At 47.6% G+C, this 17,801-nt stretch overlaps 1 protein-coding gene across 32 annotated transcripts in view; it reads right to left on the bottom strand.

Moving 5' to 3' along the window:
- RERE (arginine-glutamic acid dipeptide repeats) overlaps positions 1-17,801 on the bottom strand; it is a 348,430-nt gene that overhangs the window by 101,615 nt on the left and 229,014 nt on the right. For all 32 annotated transcript variants that reach the window (XM_083512803.1, XM_083512817.1, XM_083512818.1 and 29 more), the window contains one exon: positions 8,129-8,227. In XM_083512803.1, the coding sequence (XP_083368929.1) occupies positions 8,129-8,227 (99 nt within the window). The remainder of the gene's footprint in view (positions 1-8,128; positions 8,228-17,801) is intronic.

Raw genomic sequence — 17,801 nt, 5'->3', positions numbered from 1 at the left:
AAACGCTTTCGTTCAGGCAAGCCTCTCCAGATACATCAGAAGTGTGTATTATTTATTTTTAGCTCCTGTTTGTTGCACTCATCGTGTTAGTATTTTTAATACCTATTTTTAACTGTTTATCAGTAATGTTAATGTTATGTTTCATATCTTTGCAAACCACTTAGAGGTTTTCTTCTTCTTTGTTCTATTCAAGCAGGATATAAATTTTGTTTGAAAAACAGATAAAATAAAATAAAGAGGGAATGTTCTCAGGCTCAACAGGAAAGGCTGGTGATGGAACCTGGGACCTTCTGCATGCAAAGCAGATGCTATTCCACTAAGCTACAGCCCTTCTCCAACAGATCTAATTGTGAATGAAGCTGCAGCGGTGAGAAAACTTGCTTGGGCAGTCCAAAACTGATTCCACCTTGCACATCCAAGCACCCCACTATCAAAGTTGGGACAACTCCGATATCCCCAACAGGTGGGTTTTAGAATTAACAATCTGAAGCTTGGGGGTGTTATTAATTAAATTTATCTCCTGCCTTTCCTCCAAGTTGATCAAAGGAACATTCCCTCTTCTCCCTTCTCCTATTTCATCTTTGCGACAACCTTTAGAGGTATAGGAAGCCTGAACACATAAGCACCCATTTTTTTGCACCTGCTACTTTGGTTACCACTCTAAGCTGGTTGGGAACAGGTGATCTGAAGGAGCAACTTCATTCACATAGCCCTACCTAGGCACTAAGGTCCTTTTTGCATGCCTGCAGTTAAGATCAATTAGGCTGCCATGTGCAAGGAAAAGTGCCTTCTTGGTAGTGGCCTCACAAATTATAAAACTCCCGATTTATTTGTGCATCGGCTCTTAATAAACTTAAGTTGGACAAAACCCGTTACTGTAATAATAATCCTGCTATACCAGAGATCCTTTCACTGTAGGCTCAGAATTTTGTGCATACAAATCATGTGTTCACCTAATGTTGAATTCTTCTTACTATGCCCACTTTATAATTGCACACTCTGGCACCACCATGCTCTGTTGAACTGGTTCATCCTCCCACCCCAAGCCCCCAGCCCATTGTCATGCGGCTAAAAGGGGATGTTTTTCCATTATGCATTATGCCTCTGGGAACCAGTTGCTGGCAGTCACAGGTAGGAAGTGCTACTGGGCTCAAGCCTGGCTACTGGACTTCCCACAGGCGTCTGGTTGAGCCGCTGTGAGAACGGGCTGCTGGCCTATAAGGGTCATTGACCTGATCCAGCAGCCAGGCCCGTCTTATGTTCTGTTAATTGTACCTTAAATTCATGGTCTTTTTGCCCCAGTAAGCAGCTCTGCCCTTTTAGGCACTCTACGATGTCTGGTTTCAAATGAACCAAGGATGAAAAGATGTTTTGTTCCTCTCCTCGAGAACAGATATACCAGGAAGCATTTTGAGATGATGAAAGCCACGCAACTAATGTCTTGTCCGGGCAATCTCAGTTCATTGCATTACAAACATCTACAAGTGCATTGGGGGAAATTTAGCTTGCCGTACCTTGCTATTTTGGGGAGGGGCGGGCAAGAAGGGGGATTTTAATTCGTATTTGTAACAAATGGAGCTTTAAACGTGAAGCCAGGTGTTGAATGGTGCTTTAAAATTTATGAACTTGTAAATCCACGAACATGGCCAATTAAGGTTTATCGCCATCAAGGATTAACCACCCTTGGATATAAAGTTAAGAGGTTATTTTAATCGGGGTTGTTTACTTCCAAGCATGCAACATCCCCCCACCCCCAAACAAAGCTACCTAAAATATTTAAAAGGTGGTATACTTCAAGATGAAAGTTACAGTTGCGGTTACAGTGTGAGATTTCCAGAGAGACAAATCTAGGATTGCGCATCACTCAGTATCCTATTTTCCCCTATAAGCTATCTAACATTGGGACACTTTAAAATTCAGCTACAATGGACACCAGGTAGCAGAGAATTTGAATGCTAGGATATGTAGAATATGTCTGCACTTGAAAGAGCTTGTCTGAAACCATGGACAGCTGCTGCCAGTCAGTGAAGGCAATACTAAGCTTGATTGACCAGGATTCTGACTCTATATGGCAGCTTCCTATGCATCCAGAACTCTTATTCCAAATTTGCTTTGCCTTTGGTTAAAAAATAATCTGCAGGGTGTCTGGCTGACTACCCCTACAGTAAGAGAATATCCCCCTGCCTTCCACTTTTTAGAGTACTGAGTATTAGTAAATGTGTACATTTATGAGCTGCCCCTTCTATCAATTATTCCAGAATCTGAAGCTAACAGCATGGACACATGTACTTGATGGCTTTTATTTCTATCTATATACTGACGTGGCTGAAGAATACAAGCATTAATATACTGATTCCTATTCATGATGTAATGATAAAGACCAAACCCTTTAAAAGTGTATTTCAGGGTGATTTGGGAGTGAGGGATAATGCTTTCTCCCCTCTTCTCAGCTGGTTGTCGGTATCACCCACACAAACCCAAACTCCAGCGCAAGCCAGTTCCCCTCGATTTTTGCAAAGGCGACCCGGGTCCTGGGTCGTAAAGTGAATTCAATTAGCAAGCCTGCTGTTCTTCATAATCAACATCAGGATGCTAATTAAGGCCCCAGCGTCATGCTGCACAAACATCCCCGCGCATTACAGGGCTCCACGGCAGCCGGGAACTCTGCCTTCAGCTAGCATGCATAAACAAACAGAATTAATAACTATCCGAGTGTGGACGGGTGACTTAATCGGTTTCGATTAGATGCAGCTCAGCCTGGAGCCTCTATTATTTAAATATATTCACAGTGTTTAATTAAAAAGCCTAACAAAGACGAGCTGTGAGGCATTTGCGAGCTTCTTTGCGGAGAAGGTCTTGTTGCTCCGCCATGACCTCCCTGCCAATTTGGATACAATAAAGGAACTGGAGGCCCCTCGACTGTCCTCGGGTCCAGTATTGGACCACTTCGACCGGATATCCCCAGCCGATGTGGACAGACTCCTCCGAGCTGGAAAGCCCACCACCTGTCCTCTCGACCCGTGCCCGTCTTGGCTGATTAGAGCGTGTCCAGACGAGGTGCGGGCCCTCCTGGGGGATATCATCAATTTGTCCCTTGGCACGGGGACATTCCCAGGGGAACTGAAGGAGGCAGTGGTGCGCCCGCTCTTAAAGAAAACATCATTAGATCCTTTAGATCTATCCAATTACCGCCCGGTTTCGAATCTTCCGTTCCTGGGTAAGGTGATTGAGAGAGCGGTTGCCGAACAGCTTGGTGGGTTTCTGGATGAAACATCGGCTTTGGATCCATTCCAGTCCGGCTTCCGCACTGGTCATGGGACCGAGACGGCTCTGGTCGCCCTAACAGATGATCTTCGTAGACAGCTGGATCGAGGCGGGTCGGGGCTGCTGATTCTTCTAGATCTATCAGCAGCTTTCGACATGGTCGATCACGAACTTCTGGACCACCGCCTTGCCGACGTGGGGATCCAGGGCACAGTCCTTCAATGGCTGCGCTCGTTTCTCTCTGGTCGGGGACAGAGGGTGGCGCTTGGGGGGGAATTGTCATCGCGCCACTCCTTGGTGTGTGGAGTACCTCAGGGTGCGATACTCTCCCCGATGCTTTTCAACATCTTTATGCGCCCCCTCGCCCAGCTTGTCCGGAGTTTTGGGCTGGGTTGCCATCAGTATGCCGATGACACCCAACTCTATCTGTTGATGGATGGCCATCCTGACTCGGCCCCAGACACACTGACCAGATGTTTGGAAGCTGTGGCTGGATGGTTACGTGGGAGCCGGTTGAAGCTAAATCCTTCGAAGACAGAGGTCCTGTGGCTAGGGCGGGGCGATATGGGATTGGGGGGGCAACTCCCATCTCTTGCGGGGGCGCAATTAGTGCCAGCACCGTTTGTTAAGAGTTTGGGTGTAATCTTCGACGCCTCCCTTTCCATGGAGGCGCAGATTGCAGCTATAACAAAGGCGGCATTTTTCCATCTCCGCCAAGCTAAGCAGTTGGCTCCTTACCTCTCTCGCCCTGACCTGGCCACTGTGATCCACGCGACGGTCACCTCCAGATTGGATTATTGTAACTCGCTCTACGTGGGGCTGCCCTTGAGACTGACCCAGAAACTCCAGCGGGTGCAGAATGCCGCGGCGAGACTCCTTATGGGGTCTTCGCTGCGAGATCACATTCATCCGGTGCTACACCAGCTGCACTGGCTCCCGGTGGAGTACAGGATCAGATTTAAGGTGCTGGTTTTAACCTTTAAAGCCCTATACGGCCTAGGACCCTCGTACCTACGGGACCGCCTCTCCTGGTATGCCCCACAGAGAAACTTACGGTCTTCAAATAAAAACATCTTGAAGGTCCCAGGCCACAGAGAAGTTAGGCTGGCCTCAACTAGAGCCAGGGCTTTTTCGGCTGTGGCTCCGATCTGGTGGAACACTCTGTCACAAGAGACCAGGGCCCTGCGGGACTTGACATCTTTCCGCAGGGCCTGCAAGACAGAGTTGTTCCGCCAGGCCTTTGGCCAGGGCACAGCCTGACTCCCTCCCTCGGCAATCTTCGCGGAGCTCTGGCCCAATGGTTGCCAGTGGCCTGAATTAATTAATTTTACAATGAATGATTTTAGAGTGTTGTTTATGTTATACTTTTATACTGTTTTATTGTTGTTAGCCGCCCTGAGCCCGGCTTCGGCTGGGGAGGGCGGGATATAAATAAAATTTATTATTATTATTATTATTATTATCTATATTTCTCCTGCTTTTGTTATCCTTTCTACGGATTCAACGTGTGTGCAGAGGTGCACATGCTTCAGATAAAAGGAGCCTGGGCCCTCCATGGCGAGGCAAGAAGGAAAGTCCCTTCAATGATGCTCTGCAAGTTCAGAAGCTGCCATCGCAGGGACGTGGAACCTGTGACCTTTGGAACAACATTGGGAGCCCTGGCTCCCATCAACCCCAGCCAGCAGGGCCAATAGTCAAAGATAATGGGAACATCTGGGAGGTTACAGGATCCCTTTCCCTGTATTAGCTGGATCATCATCAACAGCAACATCATTATTTTACTTAGATGCCATTTAACGCCAAAATAAGAATTCCATTTTGGCATTCAGTGTTAATTTTTCAACAGATAAAATGCTTTTGCTAGTCTCGTGGCTGGGAAGACAGTGTGGGAAATATGCGGGCAGTGTCTGGTGTCATCTTGGAAGGCAGAGGCAGGCTCAGCTGGCGGCTAGGGGAGGGGTTCAAGGGAGGTAATGGTTCTATGTGGGCTCCCCACCCCCACCCCAAGGCATCTGAGAACAGGAGGCAGGAGTGGATGAGCCACTGGCCTGATCCAGCAGGGTTCTCCTTATGTTCTTATGCATTTCCCAAAAGCAGCAAAAGCAAAACAGTGCAAGATGAATTGAAACCGGGTAACTTGGATCGTATATGAGTCTTGCTAATGCACTTGTAGTAGAATCAGATGGTTGGTCCTCAGTTGCCCTCCCAGAGAGAGTATGGAAATTGAGATGAGGCCTTTTCAGATTTCCCTTTGGAAATTTCTCCCTCCCCCCCCCCCTCTCTCTCTCTCTCTCTCACACACACACACACACTTGCTGGGTTAGCAATTTTTCACAAATCCATTTTGGATTTGGTTTTTATCTGCTGCTGGTTTTAAACAAACTGCCATTGTGACAGTTGTCATTATTTTTGTAAGCCACTATGTGGTGGTCCCAATCTTGCTGTCAAGCTGATCAGAGAGACCACCCAGGCCTAGTATGTCCATAGCATCCTAAAAGCTGCATGAGGTTATTTCAAACCTAGGATGAGTCAAATAGAGATGCTGTTTGGACCTGGATTATTCTCTGAGTCTCTTAAGAAATCCACAGCCTACACAGCACTGGGGATGGGGGGGGCGTGAGCGAACTTTGTGACATCCCTCTTTCTCTTTACAGAGTTCGTCTGGTCTGGAGCGAACAATCAGGGGTCTAAATAAATAAATAAGATCATGAAGTTCCGAGGGCGGAGCTTTAAAAACTCCTTACAAATAAGAGAACAGCTTGAGGTCTGGCTTTTGCCGACGGTGGAGGCCTGCCAAATGGAGCTGGGAAGCTGGGGAGGGGGAAAGATGAGATGATAAGCGGAGACTGACAGCAGCAATGCCGAGCTAATGATCGCCATTCTGCGCGCCCACAGCGCTCACTTTTTAGGGAGTGAGGCTTCATTCTTCATTAAGAGCGCTTTGCCTTCCTTTCTGATTTGTAAGGCTCCATTCTCTGTCTTTTAAGGCTGGCTGTTGATCAAAGCCGGGAGCTGAAATATCAGCGGCGCTTTCAGCATATAAAAGCAACTTGCAGGGGGCAAGGGAAGAGGAAGGAAGGAGGGAGGGAGGGAGGGAAGGAGGGAAAGAGTCTTCAGAAATAGGATGGCAGAGTCTAAGCACGGCGTGGATTTCTGTGGGGAAAGCATCTTTTTTCATCATGAGGGTCTCATTCCCCTCTGGGCAACCTCTTGAATGTCACTTGCCTATAAGCTACCCTGGAAAACTTTGGGGGGGGGCTGAAGAATGTGGCAAAAATGCTTTAGAAAAAAATTAACAGGTAGGGCTTAACCCCTAGGCATGTGAGAGTTAGGTAGAGCAACCCTCTCTCATCTACATCCTGGTCACACTATACAAAAAAAATAAAAAAGTTCCTTCCAGTAGCACCTTAAAGACCAACTAAGTTAGTTCTTGGTATGAGCTTTCGTGTGCATGCACACTTCTTCAGATACACTATACAAAGGTCAGCTTCCAACTGAGAATAGGAAGTGCCACTCTACCCTTTCCTTAGCTCTGTAATGACAGCAAAAAGAGCAGGAGATGCGTCAATAACCCAGGAAGTCAGTTGGCCTGCACTACAATTTGCTTAAGCAACACTGTTACTGCACCGCCCTCTCTTCCAGATCTTTTCTTGAATGCTCCCTGCTTTCAGATACTCCTGGATACTCGGTGGCCCTTACACCATAAAACAACCCACTGTTTGTCTATGTTAATCCAGCCCACCTCCTTGGCAAGAATGCATGGGCCTAACTTATTGAGAATTCTCCATAAGCAGGAGGTTTGGAAGCAGCCGGGTGATGCAGAATTCCTGCCCTGCCCGAAGCGCGCTAAGAAAAAGTGCCACCCATTCGGGACTTAGATAAGACTCATTTGCTGACACAGCCCCTTAGTTACACTGCTGCAGCCCATTGCCACAGTTAAGCTGTCTTCATAGGAGATTCTGACACTCGGAGCTTGCGCCCTTTTATTCCTGAGCTTTTTGCAACCCCAGAAGAGAAGGAAAAGGAGGAAGGAAACGGGCTCACAGTAGCCATTTTTACTGGCCTAGCTCCCAACCTCAGAATGCCAAGACTTTAGCTGGCACAAGTTTCTCCCTTTGTTCTGGGGCTGCCCTATAAAGCTTCCAGGCCCTAGATGTGCTGCCTGGAACCTCAAAGCAGCAGCAGCTCTTCACCCTGCTCTTTGGACTATAATGGGGAGCACATTCAGGCTGCTGCCTTTACTACCACCACCCCCTGCCTAACTTGTGCCCCTTTAAAGCCACATTCCCTGCGGCTGCCCTTTAAGCTGCAAATACTCTGGACAGGGGCTACAGTGCCACCATGCAACGTACGGGCCTAGCACATGGCTGGTGCCAAGTTCAAACAACAGAGGAATAGCACCAGGAAGCTGCCTGCCTGCTTTATCTTGATTGACAAAGCCCTCAGAATCTCTGCCGAAGCCACCCGAGGGGGGAAAAAACAACAAGAAGCCCATCTGACACTGAAGGAGCTAAGAAGCTCATTTTCCTGGCAGCCGGGTTGGGACAACCCAGGCGAGACAGGCCAGGGGGCGGCCCAAGGCAAATCCACAGAACTCTCTCGCGCCCGAGGGCTTTGCCGCTGAAAAGCCGACACAGGGAAGGAAAGAACCCAACTCCGCTTATTCTACGGCTGTGGCATTAAGGAAGAAAGAATATATTCCCCGCCCCGCTTTGGCTAATTGGACACTGGCTGATGCAGCGGCTGCTGATCTGTGGGGTGTGGGAAACCTCTGCCTCTTCCTACAACCCCCCAAACCGATGAGAACGTAAGAAAAAGATTGGAAGAGGTTAAGCAGAACAGGAGCGGCAGCAGGTCCCCTCACCACTTCGTCTTCCGTCCAGCACTTCTCAATGAGTTTGGGCACAGGCTTCTTCACCAGGCGCTGGAGGGCTTTGCCAGCATCGTAATTGCTTTCATGTAGCTAAAAGTACAGAGAAAGAAAGAGAAAATGTAAATCAGATCAGCTACATAACCCAAGAGAAAAGGCAGCTGGAGTCAGAAGAAAAAGATGCTCTCCACTTCTTCATTTTAGGGAACCTTCCCCCCCCCCCAAGATCCACAGCCAAAGCAGATATTTAGGGTGGGTGGGTGTGCATACCACTCACCCACTTATTCCACTGGAAACAAAAATATGCCAAAACCAACAGACTTTTAAAAAGAAACCAGTTCCTGCACAGCCCTCCCTGGTTCATATTTAGCCAGATGGATGGAAAAAATTACCGTTCCAGAGGTTAGTATTTGCTTGAGGAACTGAGGAAAGGAATTCTCTGTGTGTTTGAAATTCACACCAAGCCCTCCACAGGTGCTGGTTGTTCCATATATTGGGGAGGCGGGGGGGGGGAGGTGTCTGGAAGCCTGTGTGCCATTGGGTTGAATCAGATATTAGTCCTACTCAGTGCAGGGCCACTGGAATTACCAGACATGGCTAACAACTCCATTAATCTGAGTGGGTGTGAGTATGACTTTATTGGCTACAACCCATAATATTGGGGGGGTGTGGCAGGGTGGGAGAAGCATGTTCACATGGCAATTACAGTTTTCGTATTAGGTTCCCACAGGATTTGCAAGGGCTCTATCTTGAAGATTTTCCATAACTGACACCAGGAATTTGGGAAGAAAAACAAGGCAGGATTAAAGCCCATCATGCCCACCATCTGGTGCCTGTAGTGCTCATTTAAAAATGTGGCAGGCCCTGCAAAACAACGCACTGGGCCTAAATTTGTTGGAAGACTCGGGATGGATAAAAGACAGGACTTCACCACGCAGTGCGTAAACTATGGAACACGCTCCCACAGGAGGCAGGGGTGGCCACCAAGACGAGCACCCTAGTGTGCGCTGAATTCAAAAGAAGTCAGCTGATACCATTAACTCTCTGGAACCCACGACACCAGGAGATCCCTTGTTCAAATTTGCAGTTCCCAAGCAGATCTCACCCACTGCTCCCAAGCAGCCGAAATCATGCCTAGGACCCCCAGGGCAGAGGAAACAGCATGTCCAAGTGGAAGCCCAAGGCCGGAGCCATACGGCATGTGAGGTTGACTACCCCTCAGCTCTACTGGTGCGTTCAGGAAGATGTGGGGCAGCAGAGCCAGCTATAAAGCTGCTCACTTTAGGCCTGGCCCTTGCCGAAGCAGCACCTTCGCCTCTTGTGCTCCCTGGGACTTTTTGCTAGAAAGCTCCCCTACTGTCCAGAGCAGAGGTAGGCAACCTAAGGCCAGCGGGCCAGATGTGGCCCAGTTGCCTTCTAAATCTGGCCCACGGACAGGACGGTCCGGGAATCAGCGTGTTTTTACATGAGTGAAATGTGTGTTTTTTAAAAAAAAATGCATCTCTGGGTTATTTGTGGGGCCCGCCTGGTGTTTTTACATGAGTAGAATGTGTGGTTTTATTTAAAATGCATCTCTGGGTTATTTGTGGGGCATAGGAATTCGTTCATTCCCCCCCCCCCAAAAAAAAATATAGTCCAGCCCACCACATGGTCTGAGGGACGTTGGACCAGCCCACGGCTGAAAAAGGTTACTGACCCCTGGTCCAGAGCATCTGCCTGCCTTGCCAGACAGCTCCTTTACCTCCCTGTCAAAGCAAGATTTTGAGCCACCTAGTGGGGGTGGGAAGGGAGGAATGGGGGCCCCACACCAGGCAAGTCCACCCGGTGCCACAAAGGGCTCGCAGGAAATGGGTCACTGTGGGCAACTCCCTTCAAGAACACTGCAACCCCTGCAAGCAACAAGCCTTGAGCTTAAACAAGGCAGTGGTGCCACAGAAACCCATCAACGCTGTATCACGCTGCTAAGAGTCAGGGAGAAACAGAGCCCAGCGAGAACTGCTTAGGTGAACCTTCTGCCTCTCAAAAGGATTGCTGCAGGTTTTGTCAGTAAATAGAAGCTTTTGTTTGTAAACCTGCTGTTGCTGCCGCTGCCACCACCACCAGCATCCATGTCAGGCCCATGACTATACTGGCAAGAGAGCAGAACAATGATTTCTTCCCCGTTTTCCTAGACCACAAGCCGGGATATACAGCTAAGATACCAGATCCTGCTGAGCCTGAATTCTGACAGGCAAAGGAGGCTGGCATGTCTCAAAATGCTTTTAATGCTCAGTACATGTGCCTGGGCGCCTGCCTGACGTGCTCTCTTTTTTCAGGCTTCCACTCTCCAACCTGTAGTATTAAAGGTAAAGGGACCCCTGACCATTAGGTCCAGTCGTGACCAACTCTGGGGTTGCGGCCGTAATCTCGCTTTATTGGCCGAGGGAGCCGGCGTACAGCTTCCGGGTCATGTGGCCAGCATGACTAAGCCGCTTCTGGCGAACCAGAGCAGCGCACAGAAACGCCATTTACCTTCCCGCCGGAGCGGTACCTATTTATCTACTTGCACTTTGATGTGCTTTCGAACTGCTAGGTTGGCAGGAGCAGGGACCGAGCAACGGGAGCTCACCCCGTCGCGGGGATTCGAACCACCGACCTTCTGATCGGCAAGTCCTAGGCTCTGTGGTTTAACCCACAGCGCCACCTGCGTCCTGTAGTATTACCGTGTCCAAAAGCCAGAAAAGACTCCTGCTTGTATTTCTACTTATCAAACATGACCAATGTGCCGACTTATATGAAGAAAAGTAAGGAGGCCCTGTTTATCAGTTCCTGTTGTCCTTGACCAATGGCTGTGCTAGCTGGGTGCTAGCTAATGGGAGATGTAGGCCAGAAACAGCTGGAGGGCCACGCCTGCCTTAAATGAAACCCACAAACACCACACCCACCCAGCTGTTCCCAATTTTAGCTGTGGGTGCCCCAGTAGCCTTCAAAAGAGAGTAGTCCTCACAAAACATATGGGTGCCTGCAGCCTCTGCCTGCCAGGAAGCTTAAAACTGAATCAAGGCTGATTGGTTGCCCAGCTGAGCTCTGTGGCATGCAAGTACAGTGGTACCTCGGGTTAAGTACTTAATTCGTTCCGGAAGTCCATTCTTAACCTGAAGCACCACTTTAGCTAATGGGGCCTCCTGCTGCTGCTGCGCTGCCGGAGAACAATTTCTGTTCTCATCCTGAAGCAAAGTTCTTAACCCGAAGCACTATTTCTGGGTTAGCAGAGTCTGTAACCTGAATCGTATGTAACCTGAAGCATATGTAACCCAAGGTACCACTGTATAAGTCAAAGAAAGGCACTTCTGGCCACTGCGGATGTGGATACTTTTCACACACTTGGGCCACTGGATGATACAAACAGCTTACAGGTTCCACAAGACCCTACCCCACCATAAAAAGTTGCCACCACCCATCTAATGTGAGAGTTTTGTCAGCCTCCAGATGGGTGGTTGGGGGTGCTGTGCGCATTAGCCACAAGCAACTCCAGACTGTCCCGCCTTACATCTGTGATTAGGCTGAAGAACCTATGAGGCAGAAGAGATGAATCCCAGTCAGGTCTATTTTGAGAAGAAGGAGGAGGAGGAGGAGAAAGAAAACTAAGCCTTGTCTGAAAGCAGGATTTTTCGCTTGGCGAGGTACTCCAGTCCCTGCCTCCCTATTCATGACTCATGGAAGGAATCTATTTTTGCCCGGAGGAACGGAACAAATTAATTTCCTTCCTTTCCTTTTACTGAACAAGCTTAACAAACTGGAAGGAGAACAGGGGCCGAAGGAGGCCAAGAACAATGGGCGGATGGCCGACTGCTCCAGGCTGGAGAAGCTGGAGGATGCTTTGGGACAGGCTTTCGCAACCTGGTGCCCTCCATATACTTTGGACCACAATTCAGCACAGACTGGCTGGGGCTGATAGGAATTGCAGCCCAAAAGATATGGAGGGCACCAGGTTGGGAAAGGATGGTTCCAAGGCATTTGTGGGACTCATACGATCAGGCCCCAAACTGTCAGCCTGGAGCCAGTTTGACATGTTTTCAGTTGCTCTCCAGCTGTTCAGTATAGGTGCGCAGTGTGGCTCCACCCACTTGGAACTCATGCTCCTGAGCATGTCCACAGCATGCTGGTGTACACGTACACACACAGGCCTGCCATAGTCCTGCCAACACACACATCTTTAGTGCTGTCGCAATCCCACACCTACACACGCTCAAGCATGTCAAGTACAGCTCAAATGTATGAGAGTGGCATTGATCTTGCTCACCCTTGACCAAGGTCAGCTGATTGGGGTCCATGTAGCTGATACTGATGAGCAGCGGCTTTCCAGGGTTTTCATACATTTTTTTTCTAATACAGAATAAGATCTTTGTAGCTTTTATGTTTAGCAACTTCTCTGCAGAGATCAGCATTCCTGAACTCCTCCCAGCTCTGAAAACTGCCATCCGTGTATTGAGATGTTTAGCTGGTGGTATATCCCAAAGTTGAAAACCAGCTCCGTCCTTATTTCAGACATTGTGATATATCAGTATACTGTGATGTTTGGCTGGTGATATATCGCGATGTTGAAAACTAGGTATCGGCCAACCCTAGTCTCTCTCTGGTTCTAGTGCTTAAAGCCTTAATTAAGGAGCCACATTAGTACACACTGCAGCAGTTGTAGGGAAATTGTGGTCCTCTAGAAGTTGCTGAACTACAACTCCTGTCTGCACTGGCCACTGGCCATTCTCCTAGGGCTGGTAAAGAGCATAAGCTCAGCATCCGTTGTTCTACAAAGTAAATTAATCAAGAATCCCATTTCTTATGACGAAAGAGCTCTCTCAAAGGCACTAAATAGAAAACTAATTTACATGGAAGCGAAGTACAACTGACTAAATGAAGTCCTTTATCTATGCACTGCTTATGAACGGAATCCTCAGACAGGGTGGTATTCAACTTTTACTCAGAGTAGACCTACTAAAATCAATGGACTTAGCTTAGCCTCATTCATTGCAGTGGGTCTACACTGAGTACCACCCACCAAATGGAAGTGGGTAGGACATACATACACACACGATGCAAGCCATTCTTATAGTTGTTCCCCCCCCCAACACAAAGGGGTGTTACATAGAGACAACACATGTAGAAACAAAATGTAAAAAGTAAGATAAAAGAATGAGAGGGATAAATTTATATCCTGCAATTTGGATAATTCCAAATATTCATTGATGCCGAATATATATTTATTGGGATTTTACAGACCACCAGCCATTGAAGAACCACTTTGTGATTTAACATACATCTTCTCTCTCTCTCTCTCTCTCTCTCTCTCTCTCTCTCTCTCTCTCTCTCTCACACACACACACACACACACACACACACACACACACAAATATAAATGAGGAACTACCAATATGTGCCTTTTAAATCACAGCACTTCTTCCCTGCTGCCCTGCCCACATCCTTCAGCTACGACAACAGACATTAAGCAGCTCTGGATCTCAGGCAAGAGCTTATTAGCATAAACTCCACCACATTAGTACAAGGGTTGGGGTGGCTTTCTTCTGCACTGGGGGTGGGGCGTTGCATTTTGACACCCGCTTTGCAACAGAGCTGCCATTTTCTGGCTGCGTGATACCGCAAATAAATTCTCCTCTTGGCATGGCTCAGCTGTCAGGCACCTCTGTTCGGTAATGAATCCATGAATTACGTCTTGCCGCTCTGACATCCCCGGGTCTTGCACATCAAAATATTGTTCTTCAGTTGTAATTTATAACTTAATTTAAACGTCCCTTTCCTCGTGACCTTTCCCTACACCAGAAGAGCATCACATCTGGCAGCTCCGGCTTCAGCAAGGCACTCTTCTGCAATTACAGTCATTATGAGCCCTGCCTGAAAGCCATCGCAGGCGCCGGGGCCTCAGTTCCTGCTACAATATTAAATAATTGGAGTCCATTAAGAACACAGCTAAATTTCAGACTGACGTTCACAGGAGGGAGGGGGCAGGAGGAACCTGAACAGGAGCAAAAGCGTTGCCAGGCTAACATAAAACCTTTCCATTAAAAAAGGCAGAACTGACCAAATATCCTTTAAGCAGGTGGCATTTCCCCAGTTGAACTGGAGTCACTGTAAAAGGGCCTCGTGTACTTAAACCATTTTAAGAACTGCTGTTGAAAAGCAGCATAAATATATTTTAAATGGACGCATGGGTGGTTGCTGTTGTTTTTTAAAAAAACCTCTGCAAGCATTATATATGAATGACTAGAAGATGGCTAAGGATTGTCCACAACCAGGATGTGGAACCATGGTTTGGAATTGATTGCAAGCGATGGCTTGGATTAACTATTACCAAGCATTACAACTGCAATGGGCAAGCCACGCTGAAGGCCGTTTCCCAGCCTCTTCAACTTCTCCACTTACAAGGTGACAAGACCTGATATCTCCCTGACGACACTGTATGAGGTCAGAGCTTAGCAAAGCAAGCTAAATCACACTGCTGCTGTATGTTTGGGATCTTAACCTGCAAAGAAGCCATGGTTAAGTAAGCATTATGCCCATAGTCGGTTCACATTGGATTCCATCTGGGATCCAAGCCTGCCTTTCAAAAAGCCAGGCCTGCCTTCTTTGCAAATAAGAGGACAAAATTTGCTTGTCAACCTGCAAGCCGCTCAAAGGGAGAGAAAAAGACCACCCTCCACTGTTCTATGCAAGACTTCTGACTGCAACGTTGGAGAACCAGCCCCTGATCTGAAGCACCAGAGCTTCCTTGAGCATTAAATGCTGACAACTGGCCAAAAGACAGGAAGGGAAATCATTACTATAACCTATGCGAACATACCTTTAAATGGTTTCCCTATGCTTTCAATGTGGTTGTCTGTGAAGTTAATGTACAAGATCTAGTCGGAGGGCAAGTTAAGCAAACCAAAGCAGGAAGTTATTTGTCTGGGTGACATCTTGCTTGTAACTGAATATCCCTCAACAGGCATTAAGCTGCCTTGGGTGTCATTCAGGAAAACAGGCTGCCATGTAATATCGCGGTTTATGGAAACGTCCCACTACTCCTTGTTATTAATAAAGAGGAACAATCAGCGATATGAACATGAATCTCCTGCATACAAAGGGGAATGAAGTAAAAGTTATGTTCGTTAAAGAGCAGGTTTAAAAAACAGGGAGGCAAAATGCAAGGGTGCCGGGCTGCAAGTACTACTACCAGCACCAATATTACTACTATTATATATACCATTTAATCGCTATGGTGACTTCTAATCTTAAAACCAGTTCCATACACACAAAAGCATGTCACACACACATGTTCCCTGATTCCACAATCAAGAAGAAGCCCCTTTGCATTTGTAGTGGCCATTAGCTCCAAGTCACTACAAATGCCGCCAGGTGGACTAGCTCTCACTTGTCTCAGCAAGGAGGGAATTGAAGCTGCCCACTCATTGTCCTAGCAGCCTTGAGGCTTCTCGCTGGGAGAAACCAAGGAAGTCACTATCTTGGGATATTCTCCTTCTTTCTGATCACCTCACGGGCAGGTGGAAAGGTAGGGTTCATCTTCCTAATTCCAGTGGACTGGAAAAAGCAAAGATCACCAGTGCCGAAGCAAGGATTCTTCAACATCAACTTCGTTGGACTGGTGATGTCCAGATGCCTGATGATAGTCTTCCAAAGCAACTACAGTGGTACCTCGGGTTACAGATGCTTCAGGTTACAGACTCCGCTAACTCAGAAATGGTACCTCGGGTTAAGAACTTTGCCTCAGAATGAGAACAGAAATCACACGGCGGCGGTGTGGTGGCAGTGGGAGGCCCCATTAGCTAAAGTGGTACCTCAGGTTAAGAATGGACCTCCAGAACGAATTAAGTTCTGAACCCGAGGTACCACTGTACTCTTCCCAAACTTAAAAATGGAAAGCGTAATACTGGTGGTCAACAAAAGATTTAAAGACTCTCTCAAGGCAAATCTAAAAAAATGTAGTATAAACACCGACAACTGGGAAACACTGGCCTGTGAGCGCTCCAGTTGGAGAACAGCCTTTACCAAAGGTGCCATGGACTTTGAAGACACTGGAACTCAGGACAAAAGGGAGAAACGAGCTAAGAGGAAGGCACACTTGGCAAACCCTCACCGTGATCAACTCCCGCCTGGAAACCTATGTCCCCACTGTCGAAGGACGTGTGGATCCAGAACTGGCCTCCAGAGTCACTTACGGACTCATTGTTAAGACCGTGTTCATGGAAGACCATCTTACTTGGCTATGAGTGGTTGCCAAAGAAGAAGTGTTCACCTTCTGAATCCTGAAAATCTCCACTTCCATTTAAAAAAAAACCCACAAACAAAGGTTTCTATCCCTTAATTTATTTCTTATTACACTTACACCCCACCTTTCATCCACAGAGCTCAAAGTGGTGTACATGGTTCTCCCCTCCCCCAGTTTATCCTTACAACAACCCTGTGAGGTAGGTTAGGGTGGATGAGAGATGGTGGCTGGCCCGATACCACCCAGTGAGCTTCATGGATAAATGGCAATCACCCTAGGCCCCAGATAACCCTAGTCCAGTATGCTTACATTTTTTAAAAAAATGTTTTTTTCTTTATAAATTTGTTGGTGAATAGCCTGAGCCTGGGACAGGTATTTTTAACTCAGGGAGTGGTCAATTTTTAAAATACACATTTGCATTTATTTTTGATCTAGAAGAGGGAGCCAGTCTGGCATTTTCTCCCCTAAATATTCAGCCCACCAGTCGGTTCTCCTTTGGCTCCATGGGGCAGAAACCAGTCAGGCTTGCAATTCACCATGCAGAGACCTTCCCTCGCCAGATTGGCAGATCTGGGACACCAGTTTGCCACCAGGCAGCAGGAAAGGATTTCTAAGTCAACGTTTTAAAAGATTTCTTGCTCAGGAGCTTTTGAGCACTCAAAAGAAATAGCGCAAGAGCATTAACGAGCTCTCTGCTTGGGGATAAACAAACACTTTGTGAGGTGCCCCCCACTTTGCCTGGGATCTTTTAAAAATAATAATTCAGTTTTGCCTATTATCACGCCTCTCAGGCCACAGCTGGGAGCCTGCTACTTATGAACAATAGTGGTCCATCCATCCAAAATGCCAGAAGGCTAAAACTCCAGCCTTGAAACCCTGGAAAGCCTCTGCCAGCCTGTGTAGACAATACTAAACTACATGGAACAATGGTCTGAGCCAGTACAGAGCAGTTTCGTGTATTTGTAAGAGGCAAGACCACAAATGGTGGGTACCCAGGAAGGGGTCTTCTTTGAGACAGCGCCCAGGAAATGAAGCTCCCTAAGATGGAAGCCCTGACCAATCCCCAGGCTTATGGTATCTTATGGTATCTCTGAAAAGCAGAGACTACTAACCCTGATGTCAATGCTCAAACTCCACTGTCAGAAGCAGGATTCTTTAGAATACCAGTTGCTGGAAACTGCCGGAGGGGAGAGTTACTGTTGCACTCAGATCTGACTTCTGGGCTTCCAACAGGCATGTGACTGACCACTCTGAGAACAGGATGGTGAGTGAGATGGGCCTTTGGCTTGATCCAGCACGCTTCTTCTATGCTCTTATGACAGGACCAAGCCAGACTGCTCTAAACGTGGAAGTTAAGAGCATATGAAGAGCCCACTGCATCAGACCGGAGGTCCGTCAAGTCCAGCATCC

Source organism: Podarcis liolepis, assembly GCF_965112155.1.
Source record: "Podarcis liolepis genome assembly, chromosome: 7".
Classification (NCBI taxonomy): Eukaryota; Metazoa; Chordata; class Lepidosauria; order Squamata; family Lacertidae; genus Podarcis; species Podarcis liolepis.
Note: the sequence above shows the minus strand (reverse complement) of the source record. Positions and strands in the feature narration are given on the sequence as shown.